The 20,000-nt window shown below is 48.8% G+C and overlaps 1 protein-coding gene across 2 annotated transcripts in view; it reads right to left on the reverse strand.

Annotated features, from left to right (window-relative positions):
• Positions 1–20,000, reverse strand: part of pvrl2l (PVR cell adhesion molecule related 2 like) — an 85,166-nt gene that overhangs the window by 33,866 nt on the left and 31,300 nt on the right. Inside the window, exon 7 of one of the 2 annotated variants that reach the window (XM_042075710.1) lies at positions 14,389–15,385. The exons of the other annotated variant lie outside the window; for it this stretch is intronic. Coding sequence (XP_041931644.1) covers positions 14,763–15,385 — 623 coding nt within the window. The 3' untranslated portion in view covers positions 14,389–14,762. Of the gene's footprint in view, positions 1–14,388; positions 15,386–20,000 lie in introns of those variants that run through there. 2 annotated transcript variants of the gene reach the window in all.

Here is a 20,000-nt window from a genome sequence, read left to right on the forward strand (position 1 = left end):
CCCTGGAAAGATGATGATCTCAGAAAAATAAAACCCCCAGAAAATCAGCCCAGTGCTCATTTTGCCAATTTTCCTCCCCTCTCCCGCTTTCGCAATTGCTTCACCCCTCCTGTCTCTCTCTCTCTCTCTTTTTCTCTCTCCCTCCCGATCTTTCCATTTCTCTTATTCTCACTCTCAATGGCTTTCCAACTCTCCTCCACTGACTTGTTCTCTCTCACCCCTCTATTTTAATCCTTTTCTCTCACTTCCCCATCTCTCTCTCTCTCTCTCTCTCTCTCTCTCTCTCTCTCTCCTGCTGCAGATGAGGAGCTGAAGTTGGAGTGCCTATTGGGAATCGTGCAGGCGGGGAAACTGTGGATTAAACATTGAATGATACGCCTGGAGCCACACACACACACACAGTGACACACACACATGCAAGCCCGCACACCAATGCGCACGCACACACATCATGCATATCACATCAAAATAATTTCCGTCTTTCAGATCTATTCTTGGGAGCGTGAATATATCCCTCCTTCCACGTGTGCCCTCACGAACATGCACACGTATACACACATGCACAGAAAAACACACACACACACACACACGCGCACGCACGCACGGAAAAACATACATACATACACATACACACACACACACACACACACACCAAGGTATCTCAGGAAACCACTTACTACCTGCTTCATCAATCCCACCTTTGCACAAGAGGGGGCTTTGGAAGCTTCAAAGCTTCATTACAACGATCTGTGACCAATTACAGTCAACAAATGACCAATTAAAAGACAGATCGAGGCGATAACCAACCAATTACAAGGACAGACCTTGAGATCTGGCCAATTAGAAAGGGAATCAGCAGTGGGGTGAATCTTTCAGTAGTTTGACCGTGACTAGGATTTCCACGAGGGCCTGGCTGGAAATGAACTGCAAACAAGCCTTGGAGCAACACATATTTAACATCATAGGGCTGCTCACACAAATGGAATAGAGCGAAGCTAAGTGAAATGACAGCGCATGTTTAACGCATTAATTTAGCTCTGTGGGCCACACCGTAATGACAGCGGCTGTGCGGCCAGAATACTAATCTAATGTGCTGCCCAGGATTTTTTTTTAATTATTATTATTTTCTTTTTTTGTATGTTTTCACTGCACACAGCTGTATGAACAACAGTAAGGACACTGCCTCTGGTGGAGTGGGGCCAAAAGATCTACACACACACACACACACACACACACACACACGACACACACACACGCACGCAGGCACACACACACAAATACACATCCAGGCAGTGTGAGGTTTTCATTGTTTTTTGCTCTCGCAGGAAAACTCACATTAACAAATGGCAGCAGACAGGGAAAGCTACACGCAATGAAAAATTACTTTCTGTTTCGCAGTCAGGAAGGAGCTGGGCAAAGATGTCAGCGGCTGACATTCGCAGGATTGGGGCTTTTCTATTGGTGAAGTGAAAGCTTTGTGTTTTTCATTGAGCAGTGTCATTCTGAGAACGTCCGTTTCAGACATTTTTTCCGGACAACAGCGCAAACAGTAAAGTGATGACTGTACAGTATGTGCTTGTGAAGGTACTTTTTTCTAACAGTATCTAACAGCCTGTGAATGTTCTTTTTTCTACAATATCTAACCAGGCCATCAACAGCAGAACGGAACATGTAGAAAAACAGAAACGAAAATAGATGATCACAGCTGGACTGTGGAGGTAGAGGTCGTGGGTGATGGTGCAGGATGTCACACATGTTTCTCAGTGCATTGTGACACTGGAACACACAAGTGAGGATAGGTCGCTCCTCATACAAACATGTGCATACGCACACACACACATGCATACACACACACACACACACACAAACAGACCTTACGTTCATCACCAAGAGGTCAACAGAGTAGCTGCAAAAACATCTACCACCTTCCCACACATACACACACACACACACACATACACACACACACACAATTGCACACAGTCACCCATATATCAAGAGACAAATGAGCCTGTAGAGTTTAAACTCTTCTCTCTAAAAAATATAACCAACTTTAAAAAAGCAGCTCCCTGAGATCTATCTATCACGCTGACAATCGGCACATTCCACCCTGTTTGTCCTCAAATGATGCATTCCTGTTGTTGCCTGCCGTGTTCATTCGCAGTAGATTACTGTTGCCAATGCGCAGAACAGGCTGTGAAAATATGGCTACCTTGTAACAGAGTGGTGCTGTGGCTGAGGTCAGACCTGTGATTGCTTGGGTCACAACGGAGACTGTTGTCTGGTCTCAGGTGACGAGGACATGTGACAGGCTCTGTGATACTCCGTTATCAGTGTGGGATCAAGTAGGCTAGGCACATTCTGTTCAATCAGATGGCTGGAAGAGAAGGGAGACGTCACGTGTCGCTCTCAGCCACAGAAGCCGAGTGGAGGGTGGGGGGTGGGGGGGGAGCGAGGGGGGAAGGTTCAATTATGGAGCTGAGGAGGGGGTGTTAGCATTCTGCCTCTGACGCGCATCACTCTGGAGAAACCGGACTAAAAGACACGAACGTGTTCTCCATTTCAAGCTCAAGTGTGTGTTTACCACCTCACAGGTGCCGAGAGGGAAACAATGAAATGAAAGGCGGCACACCCTGCTCTCATGTCAGGGCTGGGCTGCGATAACATTGTTCTCTTCCGTCTGACCTCCGGTGTCCACGAGACCGACTGACTCTGAAACAGTTCTGAGTCAGAGGTGGCTGTGTTCACGTCGTTCACTCTCCATGACCTCTGACCAGTGCAATGATAATAGACCACTGACCAGGAATCAGTGCCTCCAACGATCCATCAACAAAACACGGTTCAGGCACCTCTGTCTCCTCTGCTCTCTTCTCATATTAGAGTTGAGTTTGTGGGAGGTCAAATGGCAAGGGTCAATGCTGTGTGTGAGTGTGTGTGTGTGTGTGTGTATGAGTGAGTAGGGTTCTATTTTTAACCATAACACCTCGACAGGTAGGGAGAGCTGACTCCCAGACACAATGCATTGTCTTGTCAGCAACATCTAAACGAGAAAAGCTAGTCACTCGAGTGTGTATATGCTGGCATCTGTGTGTGTGTGTGTGTGTGTGTGTGTGTGTGTGTGTGTGTGTGTGTGTGTGTGTGTGTCAGACAGATAGAGGGAAGGGGGCAACAGTCAAGAGCACAAATCCTGTGCATCTGAGTGACACTAAGAGAGAGCGGCTAAGCCGATTTAGGCCATTTATCTGTCAATCTGTGTCAATCCATTCAGGCCAGTCAGAAGGCGGGAGGCAAGGGAACGCTGCACCCTGCCACACTGTATATATGTGCATACATCTACATACATAGCATGCATAGAAGCGCATGGGGCCATCCGCTGAGGCTTATTAAACACTCATGCAAACTGACACACGCCAAAGAGACAAATGCACTCAGAGGAGCAATCTAGGACGCGCTAGAAGAGGGGGATTGTGTGAACTGGGGACTCGTTATTAAAAAGATATAAACACATACTCTCTCTCTCTCTCTTTCATTCTTCATACACTCTCTCTCACACACACGCACAAACAGTTATCTCCCAGGCTTCACACACACACACACACAGTTATCTTCCAGGCTTCATACACATAAACAGCACACACACAAACATCTATCTCCCAGGCGTACTTGTTAATTGCCCCCCCGCAGACACCCTAGCGGTCCATTAGCCGATCATGGACCAAGCCATTAGAGGCTGTCGATAGTATGCCCGCTCACACACACACACACACACACACACACACACAACCTCCGTGTGCACCGACCCACTGATCTCTGTGTAAGGTCAGCGAGACAAATGACAGCCGCCAAGTAGCCAAGCCCTCAGGGCAGCAGACAGCCACAGACACACAGCCACTACATTTATTTTTTTAACTTGTTGACTTTTCACCCTTCGTTTTTTTATTTTATATCTAATCTGAAGTGGCTGCTGAAGAAAGGTGAGAGACAACTGAGGACAGGTGAACGTGCCTCTCTCTCTCTCGCTCTCTCCATCTACTTCAAGCCGAGGCCCTTTTTTGTCTGATACATAATGCATTTTATGGAAATAAAACAGCTTCTTTGAAATGCTTTACAGTCGAAGAGAGCTCCCGGACTCATTACCTCCACATTAAAGTACAATAAAGCCCTACGCAAGCACTGGTAAATGAAAAGTCAACACAGAGATAGGCTACCGACTCCTTCATGTTCTGAGTTTGCTTAGCGCCTGGTGTGCATTTCGGTCTTTCTGTGCTGGAATTAACAGGCATGGTTTAGTGTCCATTTGCCGCCTCTATTCAGACCTCATGGTGTCTTAAAGGCTTTCCCGAGTTCAACCTGCTTTAAAAGTTGGTATAAAAGGGCATACTCAGCTTTGGTTCTCCAATTTCCCATTTCTAGACCTTTGGTTTGAGGTTATCTGCGGTGCGAAATGGTAAGGCAGGGAGGAAAATCGTATCGAACAATTTTTCGGCTTTTTGGTCAAAAAGCTGTGAACGTCTGAAATTACCCTGCCGAGTGCCGTCTCGGAGATGTCTGCAGATGTATAGACCCTTTCAAGAGAGTTCCATTATCAGCATCATAGTTGGCCCCACAAGGCTTCCTTTTTAACATTCCATATGTTATCTTAATGCAAAGGAAGTAGATTGGGGCCCAAATAGAACGTTCAAGCATTGTTTTTGTTTTTATTGTTGAAAGGGTCTATAAAATAAGACGGAGGGGAGGGTGTTTGTGTGCGTGTGCCACGCGCAACAGCACTGCTGTTCTAATCCTCTCTAATTTAAAGCCGTGTGGACACTCGCCCGAGGGAAAGTGGACTCGGAGGCATCTCCTCGGGCTCTGCTGTCACATGCTGGGAGAGGGACAGAGAGAGAGCGGAAGAAAGAGAGAGGGGGAGGGAGGGGAGGGAGGAGAGGAGTTAGCAGACCGGTGTGGGCCTCCATGGACCAAGGCTTACGAGCGGAGCGCCTAGCTAAGCTTCGGAATTCCGTGCCGGAAAACTGTGCGAAAAGTCCCTCCGTGAGTGGCGAACAGCGCTTTTTTCCCCGCTGCGTGCATCTACCTTGAAATGTCTCGAGGCGTGCTCATGATGACGCGTCACCGTGACGTGACGCGACATGCGATTGCCGAGATCACCTGCAGATGAAAGGAAGACGAGTGCGGCTGATCAGATCAAGCGGAACCGGGAAGGTGTGTTTTCACCTGCTCCACACTTCCCCACTCATGACAAGCGTGAGGAGGGTGGGGTGAGGTTGGGAGGGTAAAAGAGGAGGAGGAGGAGGAGGAGGAGGAGGAGGGAGATGGAGACGGAGGAGGGAGAGTCAGTAGAGAGAAGATGAGGGAAGACAAAGATGACTGAAGAAGATTCTCAGGAGAGAAAGAGGGAGAGAGGGAGGGAGGGAGTGAACAGATGGGAGACTGAAGAGAGAGATATGGAGTGGGGCACTGCAGAGAGGGAGATAAAAATATAGAGAGGACATGGAAAGGAGAGATGGAGAAAGACAACAGCCAAAAGGAAGACGGGGAGAGTACAGCCAAAAGGAAGGAAAGGAGAGTAAATAAAATCAATTGAAATAAAATAACTGATTTTTTCCCCCGTAAGAGTCCTTCTTGCAGGAAATAACAGAAAAGAAAGGACTAAGAGAAAGGGCACACGTGAAAACAAAAAGAACAAATGGAGAGACACAAGAGAAAAAGAGAGAGAGAGAGAGAGAGAGTGTATGTGAGTGTGTGTGTGTGGGTAACAGACCAAACAAGGACCAGGACCAGAGAACAGGGTCATGTTGCCTCAGTCGCCCGGTCATGCCGTTTCGCACTCTACAACATACGGAAAATCAGGACTTACTTGACTCAAGATGCTACCCAACTTCTGGTTCAGGCAATAGTCATCTCACGACTCGACTACTGCAATGCCCTCCTGACAGGTCTCCCAGCCTGCGCAGTGAAACCACTTCAGATGATCCAGAACGCAGCAGCGCGCCTGGTCTACAACCAACCCAAAAGGGCACATGTTACCCCGCTGCTCATCCAGCTACACTGGCTACCTATGGCGGCCCGCATCAAATTCAAGTCTCTAACGCTTGCCTACAAAGTAGTCTCCGGTTCTGCTCCCACCTACTTGAATGCCCTCATACAGACTTACACTACCTCCAGACCGCTGCGCTCCTCTGACGAACGACGTCTAGCTCTACCACCGGTACGCTCAAGCCAATCCAAACTTTTCTCATCTGTTGTTCCTCGTTGGTGGAACACACTGCCAGTTCCTACAAGGGCAGGGACATCCTTTTCCACGTTCAAAAAACTCCTGAAGACCCAGCTCTTTAGAGAACATCTACTCTCATAGCAACACTTACAACAAGTCTTACTGATCCTAGCACTCACCAGCCGTTTTAAACTGACAAGTAACTGTTAAAATACAGCACTCACCGACGCACTTATTCTTACTGTACTCTAATGTGTTTTTTTAAACTGTCCTAAAATTGTGAGAATTGTTCTAAAACTTACTGTTTACCATGTTGTTAGTCGCTTTGGTTAAAAAGCGTCAGCCAAATGTAATGTAATGTAATGTAATGTAATGTAATGTAATGTAATGTAATGTAGTGGCATAGAGCTAGTGAATAAAAGGAAAAAAATGAAAGACCAGGAGTGAAAGACAGGGCCTTGACTCCAGTTACATCTAGCTCTGCTGTCAACAGCCCCACAAAGCCGTACCTGATTCCAAAAGCTATCAAGGGCTTTAAGGCTTCAGTCTCTGCATCCGTCACATTTAACTGCCGGGCTAAATGCAACGTGTTAAACAAGACGGAGACGGCTACATGGTAGCACCATAAAACATTCATTACACCCCCTAAGTGCTGCAAAAGACTTCTCCACATCCCTGGCTGTCTGACAACAAAACACAACACGTAAAAACGTAGCATTAAAACTAACATTGCATCAGGCCCTTTAATACTAGTCTACACATGCGATAAAGATGGAGGGATGGAAGGAGGGAGGGAGGAAGGGAGGGATGGAGGGATTCTCTTGCACAGCGCGGACTGGTTTATGAGCACTGTGTGTAAAAAATGATGGCGCAGTCTGTTTGTCCAGGAATATTTAAAGCCGATCTGCTCTCCACCGCCTCCCGGCAGATCATGAATACTTGATGGCGGGGTGGGGGGAGATCTACCTGGTGGGTCGGTCGAGACGAAACAAGCGTGCAGCTATTAAACAGCAGCGAGGGCTCCCGGTGCTTCAGTTGGCCTCTCGAGCTGCGGCAGAGGAACAGAGATTTCAAATCTGTTCTGTCACTGTTTGGTGTGGCCGCCTGTGCTAGCACAACACAGGTGATGGGGTCCGAGACGGAAACAAAGGCTGACGTGTGAAATCGCAAAAACGTGAATGCAAAAAAGTGAATTCTGAAGTCATTAATGCACCCTGACAATTCCCGAGGAAATGTGTGTGTGTGTGTGAGTACACACTGAAATCACTATCAGTCGAGGTGTGCGGTCCTTGTACCACCAGACAAAGGAGGGAAAGTATAAAGAGGGACCTTGGTGGCCAGAGTGGTATTGTGCCAGGGCAAGAGGCGTTGTCAAGGCGACAGACGTAAGCCAGAGAAGACCCTTGAGGAAGACGAGTGGCTGGCCACACGCGTACAGACACACACACGCGCGCGCGCGCGCGCGCACACATGCACGCACACCAACAAAAATAAATTACAAAAACAACAGACTGCAGTTCTGTCAAAAGCTCTTTTTATCCCAGCTAATGTGGTAAAACACCTGCAAAAAAATGTGAATATTTAAACTGGCAAAAAAAACACAACCCTCTCAGATCCAGCACCTCAGGCAAATCCGATCATCAGTGCGATGCAGCACAACACATCTGAGTCCACTCAGTTCTGCGGCCAGCCTTGTGGGCGCATATTTATGGGTCACACTGGAACGATTTGAAAAACCATGGAGAGCTGTGCTGCTCCACTCTACCAGCTATATGTCCCGTAACCATAGCTTCCCTTTTGAAATTACTCCGAGCCCTTCAAAGACAATGGGACCTCTATGAAACACTGCTTATACTGGGCATGAATTCTTGTGCATGTCTGAAGCAGACTCTTGATCTCTTGAGGAGAGGCGGAGGACTGAATGGAAGGTTGAGAGAGTGCTGCTTACATTAAGGGTGAGAGAGAAAAATAACAGAAGGGGAGAGAGAGAGAGAGAGAGAGAGAGAGAGAGAGAGAGAGAGAGAGAGAGAGAGAGAGAGAGAGCGCAAGACAGAGAGAGAGAGAGAGAGAGCGCGCAAGACAGAGAGAGAAATAACCAGAAAAAACGACAAGTACCAAATCATTTGTACAAATCCCCACAAACTTTAATTACAACCAGAATACAAAAATAATGTGACGTGACAAAACTGGAGCTCAAAATCTAATGTCTTTCAAAACAACAATATATATATATTTATATATAACAACAGCAGACACATGGTGAGAGATAAAGACTGAGAGAGAGACCCAGCTGAAGAAAATAAAGAGAGAGAGAGAGAGAGAGAGAGAGAGAGAGAGAGAGAGAGAGAGAGAGAGAGAGAGAGAGAGAAAGCGTACAGCCTCTTTGAATCAAAACCAGATTGAAACCTCGGCTCCCTCCCAACCACCCTTTAGATTAAACATTTCACAATCTGCACAATACACACAAAAAAACATTCAAAAATGAAATAATAAACCAAAGAAGAAGAAAAAAAACGCATCACTGCAGCACAACAAGAGGGACAGAAATCTGCAATCCTCTTGTTCTCCATGGCGGAGTGAGAGAGTGAGAGCGTGCGCTAACACAGCCACATACATTAGTGATGCTCTCAGCGAGACCACGCTGATTTATTTATACTTGTGTACACGCAGGCAGCAGAGCTACAAGCAAAGGGGATAGTGGGTTTTAAGGCTTTTGTTTGCTTGTCTTGAGATTAGTGCAGAGGACAGGAATTGGGGGGTGGCGTGACCTAAATCTGTTCTTTTTCGGTGTCCTTTTTCCTTTGCTTCTTTTTAGCCGTCTTTTTTTTTTCTTTCTTTCTTTTTTTTTTTAATAACCACCGCTATCCCTGGAGGAACCCGAGAGGGCCCAAAACATCAGGCATTGTTCCGCATGCTGCCTGTCCGCGTGCCGACCGCCCGCTATGGCCGCCGCGCCACAGAAATGCACTGTGGGGGAATAGGCCAACTGGGGTGGGAGTGGGGGGTGTAGAAGGCAGTGGGAAGGAGAGTGAGCGTGGCATGGGGGGGGGGGGGGGGTTAAGGGGGGCGTGAAATGTTCTATTTGGCTTTCTTTTCTGTCTGTGACTGAGCAGAGACCATGTCCTACTGCTGCTGAGCTTCTGAAGCGTCGACTCGGGTGTGTGCGGGAGAAGCAGTGGTAATCTGGCAAGTGTCTGTGAGAGGAGGAGTGTGTGTGTGTGTGTGTGTGTGTGTGTGTCTGTGTGTGAGTTGGTGTCTGTGTGTGTGAGCGTACAAGGTACAAGGCATACACATACCACATGGGTAGGTGTGCGTAAGCGCGATTCATTGAAAAGATTAGTCTGAGCATTTAAATGCTTGTGTGTGTGTTTGTTTGTGTGAGTGTGTGTGTGAGAGAAAGTGAGATTGTGTGTGCTTTCACATCTGTAATTTAGCGATTTCTTGAAGTGTGTCAATGTTTATGTACAGTACACCGCATTTCTGCCGAGCACTTCTAAGTGCCCGGCTCTCATTGTCCCACTCTCCCTTCATAAGATAATTACCCGTGTGCAACAGCGTTTAAGGGGCCATACCGGGCTGTTATTATGGGCTGTCTCTGCAGCAAAGCCAGCATGTGGTGTTTGGAACACAGGAGCGATACACCTGTCATCTACAGCAGCACTTTAAAAATAACATCTTTTCCATCATAATTTTGCAACATAAATGGGTACATCATATTCACATACATTTTTATAGTAATGTACACATATTGACACCTCAAGACACCTCAATCACATCAAGATTAACATCTGCACAAGCTCACAAAAGGAGAGGAAAAAGATGGATAACCAAGCTAACAGACAATTCAGGAGAGGAAACACTATGCCCTGTTAGTGATGTCAGCCTATGATGGGGGCTAGAAGCTCGTACTGTGACGTTATGTACAGAACACCTGCCAAACAACACAATCTTGACCGCTCAGCATCAAGGCAATGGCACTTCACCCACAATCCTTTGCAGAATCACCCCATCCCCCTTAACAAGAATTCATGTTTTGTTTGTGTTGTGTGTGGTTTGTCCAATGTTTATTTGTGTGTGTGTGTTTACATTTGTGTGTGTGTGTGTGTGTGTGTGTGTGTGTATGTATGCTTGCAGCTGACCTCGACAGCAGGTAAGGGATGCAGTCTGTCGGCGCAGGAGCAGCTGATGCCTCAGTGGTCCTGCCGGGTGACTAAGCTCTCTGGCCTCGCCGCCCTCCTCGCTAAGCAAGCCCTAGCAGCAGCAGAAGCAGCAGCATCACTCCACTCGGGCACACTCACTGGTCCTGCCCCAGCGCTAGGTCACTGTCCTCCATCTTTACAGGAGGCTCGCTTTATAAGGAGCTAATTGCTGCCAGGAAAACAGTGCTGTTTTTTTGTGGAATCTGCTGAAGTGAACTGGTCTACCATGCTAGATTAGCCACAAGTCACGCGTATATCAACACACGCGGTAGGAGATAACACAGGTGAAATCAGAGCTCAATGTGGATGGGAACAACTAATGTTACAACATTTTACATTAATTTGCTTCCTAATTGCCTCCTAAGGCCGAAAAAGGTAAGTGCAGCAGCTTTGTTAGCATAGCATATTTTCTGAAATCCCCTAGTCACTAATTTCAACAGGTTGCCGCCCCCCCCCCAGACAGTAAATGCCCGCCAAATAGTGCGGTCTTCACATTTAACCCCGCAAGACTAGAGTCAAATCTGCTTCAAAGCCATTTATTCTCTGGGCTCATTCGACCACTAGGTCCCTGTTCCTGGTGGAACTACACACAATCAGAGGGACATTAGCCTATAGCGCTTATGGTCACTGAACTAGAAAACCGCAGGTTATTTACCCAGGCTAAAAGCACATCACTTCCTCTCCTCTCCTCATCCCCCCCTTTCCCCATCCTCCCACTTTCTCATTAGCCTTGCTTCTCAGTCTCGTTTCCCTCTCTCCTCTTTGTTTCATGCGAGCCACAGGGCCCTCCTTTTAATTGCTTTGTCGCGCTGTGGATTGGCATCTTAAAGTTCATTATATACCTGAGAGAGCTTCCACTCGCCAGGCCTACCTGTTTGATTTGCGTACCGACAGAAGCTATTACACTAATCCCTGACCTTTCAGATGAATCACTTGTGCCTGAAATGATTTTGGGGGGGGGGGGGGGGTCAGAGAGGGAGTTGGACATAGGTGTGTGGGGGGAGGGGGTTTGGTTAGATGAACCGAAGAGGACATGGTCCTTTACGTAATGGAGGAGCGGAGCTCATTTGTGAGGTGATGATCTCATTTCAGATTGGAGCTCAGCATTAAAGCAAAAAAAAAGAAAGAAAACTATCTCTTGTTTGACTGTGTCGCCATGACACCAGTCTTGGCAAATGTCTTCAAGGCCATCATCAGACAGCTCAGCTGCAATCAGTGTTCACATCTCTGTGCTCTTGAGTGAGTGTGTGTGTGTGTGTGTGTGTGTGTGTGTGTGTGTGTGTGTGGTGTGTGTGTGTTGCTGTAAGTCGCTTTGGATAAAAGTGTCTGCCAAATGAATAAATGTAATGTAAATGAGTGTGTGTGAGCGTGTGTGTGTGTGCACTTGCATCTGTGTGTGTGTGTGTGCGTGTGTGTGAGGGGGCATGTATATGTGGGTGTGGATGAATAAGTGCAAGTGTGTATGAATATGTGTGCTATGGGTGTGTTGTGTATGTGTGTGTTTATTTGTGTGTGTATGTTGTGTATGTGTGTGAGAGCTCGTTATGGAGTAGAACTCAGAGCAGCATGAATTGGACCAAATCCTACACCCCACCCAACCAAATCAGTGCAGTGACACAGAGTAGTGAATCAGAGAGTGGCAAAAAAAGTAACAACGAGCCTAGCCACCCATATGCGTGGCATTATGCAAAATACCCCCCCCCCCCTCACACACACACACTCCCAACCCTCTCTGCACACTTGTCAGATGAAATAGGCAGTGAATCAGCATTTTGGAGTATGTGGGCATGCTTGCACATATTTATCAACAAAGTAATGCACCCTCACACACACAGACATACACACACACACACACACACACACACACACACACGCACGCACACACACATAGGCACACATGCTCACTCCCTCACACGTTCACAAATGTCCAACTATAAGGATTTAGTTAGAGGGAAAAAAAATCATTTGGACTTTGTTCACTGAGCAGGCACGCAAGGAAACACTCAAGCCCTCTCTCTCACACACAAACACACACACACACACACACACTGGAGTGAACATCTCTAATCTTTCAGCTGAACATACTGCATGAGGAGTTAGCCCCCTTAACCTCTTTCCACGACTGGCAGCTTTTCAAGTCTGTGGACTCAGAGGAACTCAATGGCATATGCAGTCTGGCTTAGAACTTTAACAGGCCCATATCTGACTAACACACACACTGGGCCAGCATAAGCCCCCTAAACACACACACACACACACACACACACACACACACACGCACACACACAAACATCTCAAAACATAGCTTCACTCAGTGCTTTTTTCCTCAACAAGGTCAGCTATGAATCCCTCCGTACCCTCTCGCCTAAATCCTTCGCATCAGTCAACTTGATTTTCTCTCTCAACTTTCCTTTTTTCCTTGTTTTTTTATATAATACGCACACACATATATATATTTATTTATTGTAAGACAGCAAATTTCTAAAAAAAAACTACTAAGATGTTTACAGAGGGTCCAGAAGAATGATTTTGCGCGTGAGGAGCAGAGAGTTCGATTCAAGTAGTCCAATCCTCGGCGCTGATATAACAGGATTAATCAAGGGTGTTCTGGATATCATCCGCTCTCGGCAGGCCGACGTGCCGCGATTTACACCGCCTCCTTCTGAATTAAACATTCGGCTCGCCTAGGCTTCGGCGCGGTGCCTGCCGGGCCTGACGGAAAGCGAGAAGGGGGGAAAGAGAAAGAGGGAAGAGAGGGGAGGGAGAGAGAGAGAGAGAGAGAGAGAGAGAGAGAGAGAGAGGGGGGGGGGGGGCATAATTTTGCCTCTGTTCCCGAATCCGAGAGTCGGCTTTTGAAAAATTCCTTTGACGTGAGAGACATACGGCTAATCATGTTCATTGCCCAAAAAAAAAAAAAAAAACCCTGATCCAATCCAATCTCCTCGGGAAGGGACGAGCGAGTTTGCGGCAGAGTTCTTTTGGAGTTGTCCAGCCTGGATGTTCCGGCCCACTCCGAAGTCCAGAAATTGTCTGTGTGAATGGGTTTGGATGTGCTTGTGTGTGTGTGTGTGTGTGTGTGTGTGTGTGTGTGAGTGTGTGTGTGTGTGTGGATGGGTGGGTGCATGTGAGTGTGTGCATGGCACTTGTGTCAAAAAGAATAGCAAACGTTCATTTCAGTCTGTATATTTGGATTGTACACAGTCTCACATGTAAGTCACTTAGTTTCTACTAGATAATGTGAACAAATACATACAGTATGTACATGATGATACAAGAAGAGGAACAGACAGTACCTCTTCACTCCTTCTCCACCCCCCACCCACCTTGCCTACTTCTACTCCTCCGCCACTGTCACAGCTCAACAGCCACTCGCCCGGTTTCACTCCCTCACACAAACATACACACACAAACACACACAGAAACACACACCACACACACACACACACACACACACACACACTAAAACACACACATCCACTCACACAGAGCAGATTGGCTTCCCATTAGAGGAACTCCACACAGCCTCTCTCTCGACTGTGAGTTTTCGGTTTGCCCCTTAAATGGAAGAGTGCGTGAGTCATCACCTCCTTCCTCCTGACAGCAGGCACGGGGGCCACAGCTGCCAGAACTCCCCCCCTGGGCCACTCGGAGAAGTGGGGGGGGGGTACACCCCCCCCACAAACACACACTCCCCCAGCACAGCCTCTTCACCTACACATACTTCACATAGCTCGCTGTCCACAGTCAAAACAGAGTGGCAGCCACCAATGACGAGTCCGAGCCTCCCGCGATACTGCAGCAGGGGGCTGTCTGTCAATGTCGGTCACAGTCCTGTTCCCATGACAACTGCACTATCATTTTTTTTTGTTTTCATGGTGTGCAATTTTTTGTCCCTTTTTTATATTGTTGTCATTTTTTTTTGTTGATCTTGTTTTTGACTTGTTTTTGTCTGAAGTGAAGTGAACTCGGTGAACCTTACAGTGTCAAAGCAACTCATATTTATTTGTATTTTTATGTATTTGCGTTTTTTTTCTCTCGTTTTTGTTTTGTTTTTGGTTTCCAGAAGACGGAGTGAAGGCGTGTCCTCTCTCTCAATCGCAGATCCATCATCCGACCAAATAATCTCATTTCAATCAAATCTTTGTAACATCTGTCCTTGATAAAAAACGGATGCAGAGATTGGGAGCGGGGGGTGGGGGGCAGGAGTCAGATGATTGATCTCCGCTGGGGGAAGCTCGATCCCTCTTCCTCTTCGTTCACCTCGTTCTTATTCGCTCATCCACCCATCCCTCCCTTCCTCTCTCTCCCTCCTCCTGCCCTTCCTCCTCCTCTTCCTCCTGCTGTTGCCCTCAGACGTAAATGGCTGTCCTGGAGATGACGGAGCCGTCGCGCTGGGACTCCATGTCATCATCCAGGTAGCCGATCTGGCCGTCGCGGTTAGGCAAAGCTGGCTGGGCGTGGGGGGCCTGCTGGTGGTGGTGGGGGTTGTGGTAGCCGTAGCCATCGTACCTGTTGGCCTCTTCCTCCTCGTCCTCCTCTTCCTCATACTCCTCCTGGCTGTCCTCCATGGCCTCCAGCTTGCGTCGCTCGGCCTCGTCTCGCTCGTTTAGCAGGATGTGGTGCGGGGTGGGGCTATCGCCACGGCAGCCCGCGCGCGGGTCGTTGGGCTTCTCATCCAGCGCGTCCGGCTCGCCCTCGCGGTACGAGTACACGGGCCCATTGTTGTTGTTGCCGCCGTTCTTGCTCGCCTTGCCGCCATTGCCGCCGCCGCTATTGCCGCCCATGCCGAAGAGACGGACCTTGTTGCCGTAGGTGCCCGCCTCACCGTCGCCCGGGTAGCTCCGGTGTTGCTGTTGGCGACGGCTGCGCGTTACCAGCACACCCACCAGGGCCGCCACCAGCAGGAGAGCCAGCAGGCTGCCCAGGATGGCGCCCACCAGAACGCCCGCGTTGGACGGGTCCTCGCTCGACTCTGCGGAGGAAGGGGAGGGGGAGGTTGGGGGTGGGGGCAAAGGTGAGAAACCGGAGAAGGGGATTGGTCGATATTTTGTTTCGTTAATTCCCCTCACATCCCCTCACTGGGCACTGATTGGGTGGGAGCTGGTGGTGGCCAGAGCTGGTCAATGCAAATAAGGAAACCTATGAGATAGAAGTCCGTCCCTTTTGATGGACATTACACAGACTGCTAGGTTGGGTCAGGCTGAGCGGGCTTTGGGTTGGGTCGGGTATTAGTTAGGTACGGTGTCCTAGGGTGTGAGCCAAGTTATGCCGGTCCTCCATTTGAGTTGATTGGGAAAATCACACAGACACACACACACACACACACACACACACACACACACACTCTCTCTCACAAGAGCAGAGAGAGAGAGAAAGAGAGAGAGAGAGAGAAGAGAAAAAAAAAAAAAAAAAAAAAGAGTATAACAAAACAGACAGACTCCGTCTGTTCAACGAATGAACAGCCCCCATCAAGGACACATACAAGAGAGAGGGAGTGGGGAGGGAGAGAGAGAGAGATAGAGATGGAGAAATTGCAACACAGTGGGCGGAGGGATGAAGTGTACAGGAGGGACGAGTGAGGAAGAGTGAGGATATTGGTTACTCGGTGGTCATGCATAGAGGTAGTGCCGTGCTCACGGATTTATAAAGTGGCAAAGTGAACTCACTCAAATCCCTGATAAACAACAGCCTCCTTCTACAGCTACTCTCCTCTACCATCAACCCCCCCACCCCCAAACACACACACACACACAAAACTATTTGCGCATACACACACACACAGAAACACATGTGCACACCCCAAACACACACACATACACACTACATCCCCTTCTCCTGTGGCCTGCTTAAGGCTTCAGCTTAACCACATGATGTGTGTGTGTTCCGGCTGGAAGAAACAAGGAGCAAATCCGATTCTCACACTCACAGAAGCACACACTCGCTGCGTTCCAGACCCCAGGGGCCTTTAAGGAGCACACAACGCACAGAGTGGAGGAAGGAAGGGAAACACACACACACACACATAAATAACTCCACACTCTCAGGCACACACACACACATAGATGTGTGCACATAACACGCAGACCCAGGCACGCACGCACACACACACACACACACACACACACACACACACACACACACACACACACACACTAACACAATAAGAGACGTTTACGCCACAAGGCACAGAGCCTTCAGACCAGAGCACCGAGGCGGTGTGATTGCAGGGAATAGATCTGATGTTAGGAAATGAAATCATCTCCCTCTGACTGCAGGTCCGTGAGCGATCTCACCTCCAATCACGCCCGCTCAGGGTCACCCGACAGGATACGACATCGTTATCACCCAGCCCAGTCAGGCAAAGGGAGTCGAGAGTCTCGCTGGCAGTGTCACCAAATACCAAACCAGTCGTGAGCTTACTGTAAAATACTGTGCACAACTGAGCCTTTATTCAGTCTATAGTCTATATGGATAGACTAATGCGACTGGATGGTAATGATACACCTATCCAGATGGCTAGAGGTCGAACAGGGGCCCTCACGCAGAGAGTGGGTCTTTCAGTCTATGAGCTGAGTCCACTGGTATCATCTGTCAGGCCCATTTTACTGTCTGCCCCACCACACTCGCCTCTCCGGATAAAAAACAAAAGAATGCACAAACCCGCTCCATTTCCATGACAATTTTGTGTTATTAAGGTAGGTTGTAGTCTGGCTGAAAGAAGGGGAGAGAGAGAGAGACAAGGAGAGAGAGGGAGAGAGAAAGAAAGAAAGAGGGGGAGAGAGAGACGGGGAGAGATGGGAGAGGGAGAGAGAGGGAGATAAAGAGAGAAAGAGATGGGGAGAGAGAAAGAGATGGGGAGAGAGAAAGAGATGGGGAGAGAGGGAGAAAAAGAGAGAGAGAGGGAGAGAGAGGGAGAGAGAGGGCGATAAGGAGAGAGAGATAGAGAGAGAAAAAGAGAGGAAGAAAGAGAGGGAGAGAGAGACGGGGGGAGAGAAGGAAACGTTTCCTCTCTTTGGTTTCTGTCTTTTGTTTCCTTCATCCTGCCTCCATTCATTGTTACTCAGAAATCGATTTGCACTGAAGATGCAAGCACACATGCACAAAGTCACGCACACACACACTTAAGGAATATGCACACCTTGACACATGGACACACAACCCCCCTAGCATGAGTGCATAGACACACACACATACACTCACACGGTTGATGTCTGTAGCCCATTTAGTGTGCTTTTCTCCAGGGAGCTGGGGAGACAGGGGTGCTAAAAGAGCTCCATTTAAGCAGAGTGCTGCGTCTCCTCTCTTGTCTCTCCTCCACGTCTCCCCCTGCCACCCCACCCTTACCCTCTCCTCTCCTCACCTGCACACCCCACAGCCAGGGCTAACACACACACACACACACACACAGACCTTCCAGTATCCATTATACAGTTCAAATACACAGAAGCACAACCTCAAATAAATGAGTATTGTGGATCTCTCTCTCTCTCTCTCTCTCACACACACACACACACACACACACACACACACATAAACAAACTCAAACACTTCCATGCATAAATACAAAGCACAGACACACACTTCTAGTTTGTGTAAATCAAACACACACCGAGACTGCAGGCAAGCACAACTGATTTGCACAAAACTGCACAGCACACATACCTGAAGTCTCAACCACACACGCATGCACACACACAGGCTGTTGACACCCTGTGGTGTTACTGTACGCTGATCCCACACAAGCCCAGAGGTCAAGTACACACACACACACACACACACACACACACACACAAGAACTGCTTGGCTTTTCACAGCTCCATCTAAATGAGCTCAGTCATCTGAACTGCAGTGTGAACCCTCCAACTCCCCCTACAGAGGTGAGGACAAGGACACCATCCCTGCTCACACACATACACACACACGCACGCACACACATAAGCACAAGCACTCATGTGCAGGCGCGTACACACAAATGCACACACAAACACACACACACACACACACACTGAGATGAAAAGGCTTGCACCATATGAGATCCCGACCTCAGAGTTGCTTACTCACCACTGACCCGGCTGCTTCCACAGGTCTACACTACACTACATTATTCATTTCTCTGGCAGCCTCTCGCATGGGGCCCCTCATACTGGCCCAATACATGATATGCACACACACACACACTTACAGAGGAACACAAAAAAACATTACACACATTTACTCATTTGTGAAGACAAGCAACACACAGGCTCACAAAACACACACACACACACACACACACACACACACACACAGAGAGTAAATTGAGACGGAGCAGCCAAAACTCCCCTCTCCCTCTTTCCTCCAAACACACTCTTGCGGTCTGGAGTTGATCCTCCTCATATGGCTGTTGCTAGGCAATGCTATATATTACCCCCCCACCCCCACCCCCTCCAACCGCACCCCTTTCCTCCCCATCAACCATTCTCCCCCCGCGCGCCCTGTGTGTTGAGGCCTGATCAGACATGTTGATGAAAGAGTGTAAAACGAGCGCCCATATTGATTCCCGTCGTCTGAGCCGCTGGCAAGCGAACAGAGGAAGTGAGGGGCCGCCGCTACCGGATCCCGCCGCCTCGGCCCGGGGAAAACACACGAGGGGGGGGAGAAAGAGGAAGAGGCGAATGGGAGAGGGGCGGAGATGGAGCCCGAGACAGAAACCGCCAATCTCCGCAGAACAATAGAGGTCATTAGAGAAAGGGGTTGAGGGATGGGGGAAACGAGGGGGGGGGGGCATTGCCTGGGGACTCAGAACCGAGCGTTGCCGCCGCCGCGAGCAGAACTTGGACCGGGCTCTCCGCTGCGTGTGCCAGCCACCAGCATGCCGCCTTAACTAACGAGTGTTGTTCTTGGGCTAAATGATGTGGAATTCTGAAGCGGCTCCAGATGGGCCGGCGAGAGGAAGAGCGTCAGCGCTGTCTTATCGTCTATTTTTGGACACGCCGGCCAAACACTTCACTCCTGTGTAAACAAGGCGGAGGTGAAAGTCTATCAACTTCCCCTCACCTTCCAACCCACAGGCTCCTGACTGATCCTGTACACCAGTTTCCTGCCCCCCACCCCCCACACACACACACACACACACACACACACAAACACTCCCCTCCCACCACCTCCACAAGTGTCTTCCCAGGACTGTGAGTAGAGGATAACATCCTCCCACACACCCTCTACTTACATCTACACCTCTACTGCCAACCTCCTTCCATCGCACTTCTCTCTTTCCCCACCCTCTCTCTCCCTCTCTCTCTCTCTCCCTCCCTCTCTCTCACGCTGGTGTTATTTTTAATTTGTACGTCCTCATTAAAGTGGCTGCGATCAGCTGCACGGGGAGCTTGGCAGCCTCGGGAGCCATGCATATTCATGCTCCGCGGGTGTCGAGGGTGGTGCTGCTGCTAGTTGTTGGAGGAGATGGAGGTGGAGGTGGCAGCAGTGGCGAGGGGGCGAGGATCTATACTGCTGGAGCACCAGTGAGCTGCTCGGCATGCAGTGCTGTGCTGTGCTGTGCTGCCGTCTTTGCTGATTACAGAGGAAGGCGCTACGGCTTGGATTCTGTC

The sequence above is a fragment of the Alosa sapidissima genome, chromosome 21 (assembly GCF_018492685.1).
Source record: "Alosa sapidissima isolate fAloSap1 chromosome 21, fAloSap1.pri, whole genome shotgun sequence".
Taxonomy (NCBI): Eukaryota; Metazoa; Chordata; class Actinopteri; order Clupeiformes; family Clupeidae; genus Alosa; species Alosa sapidissima.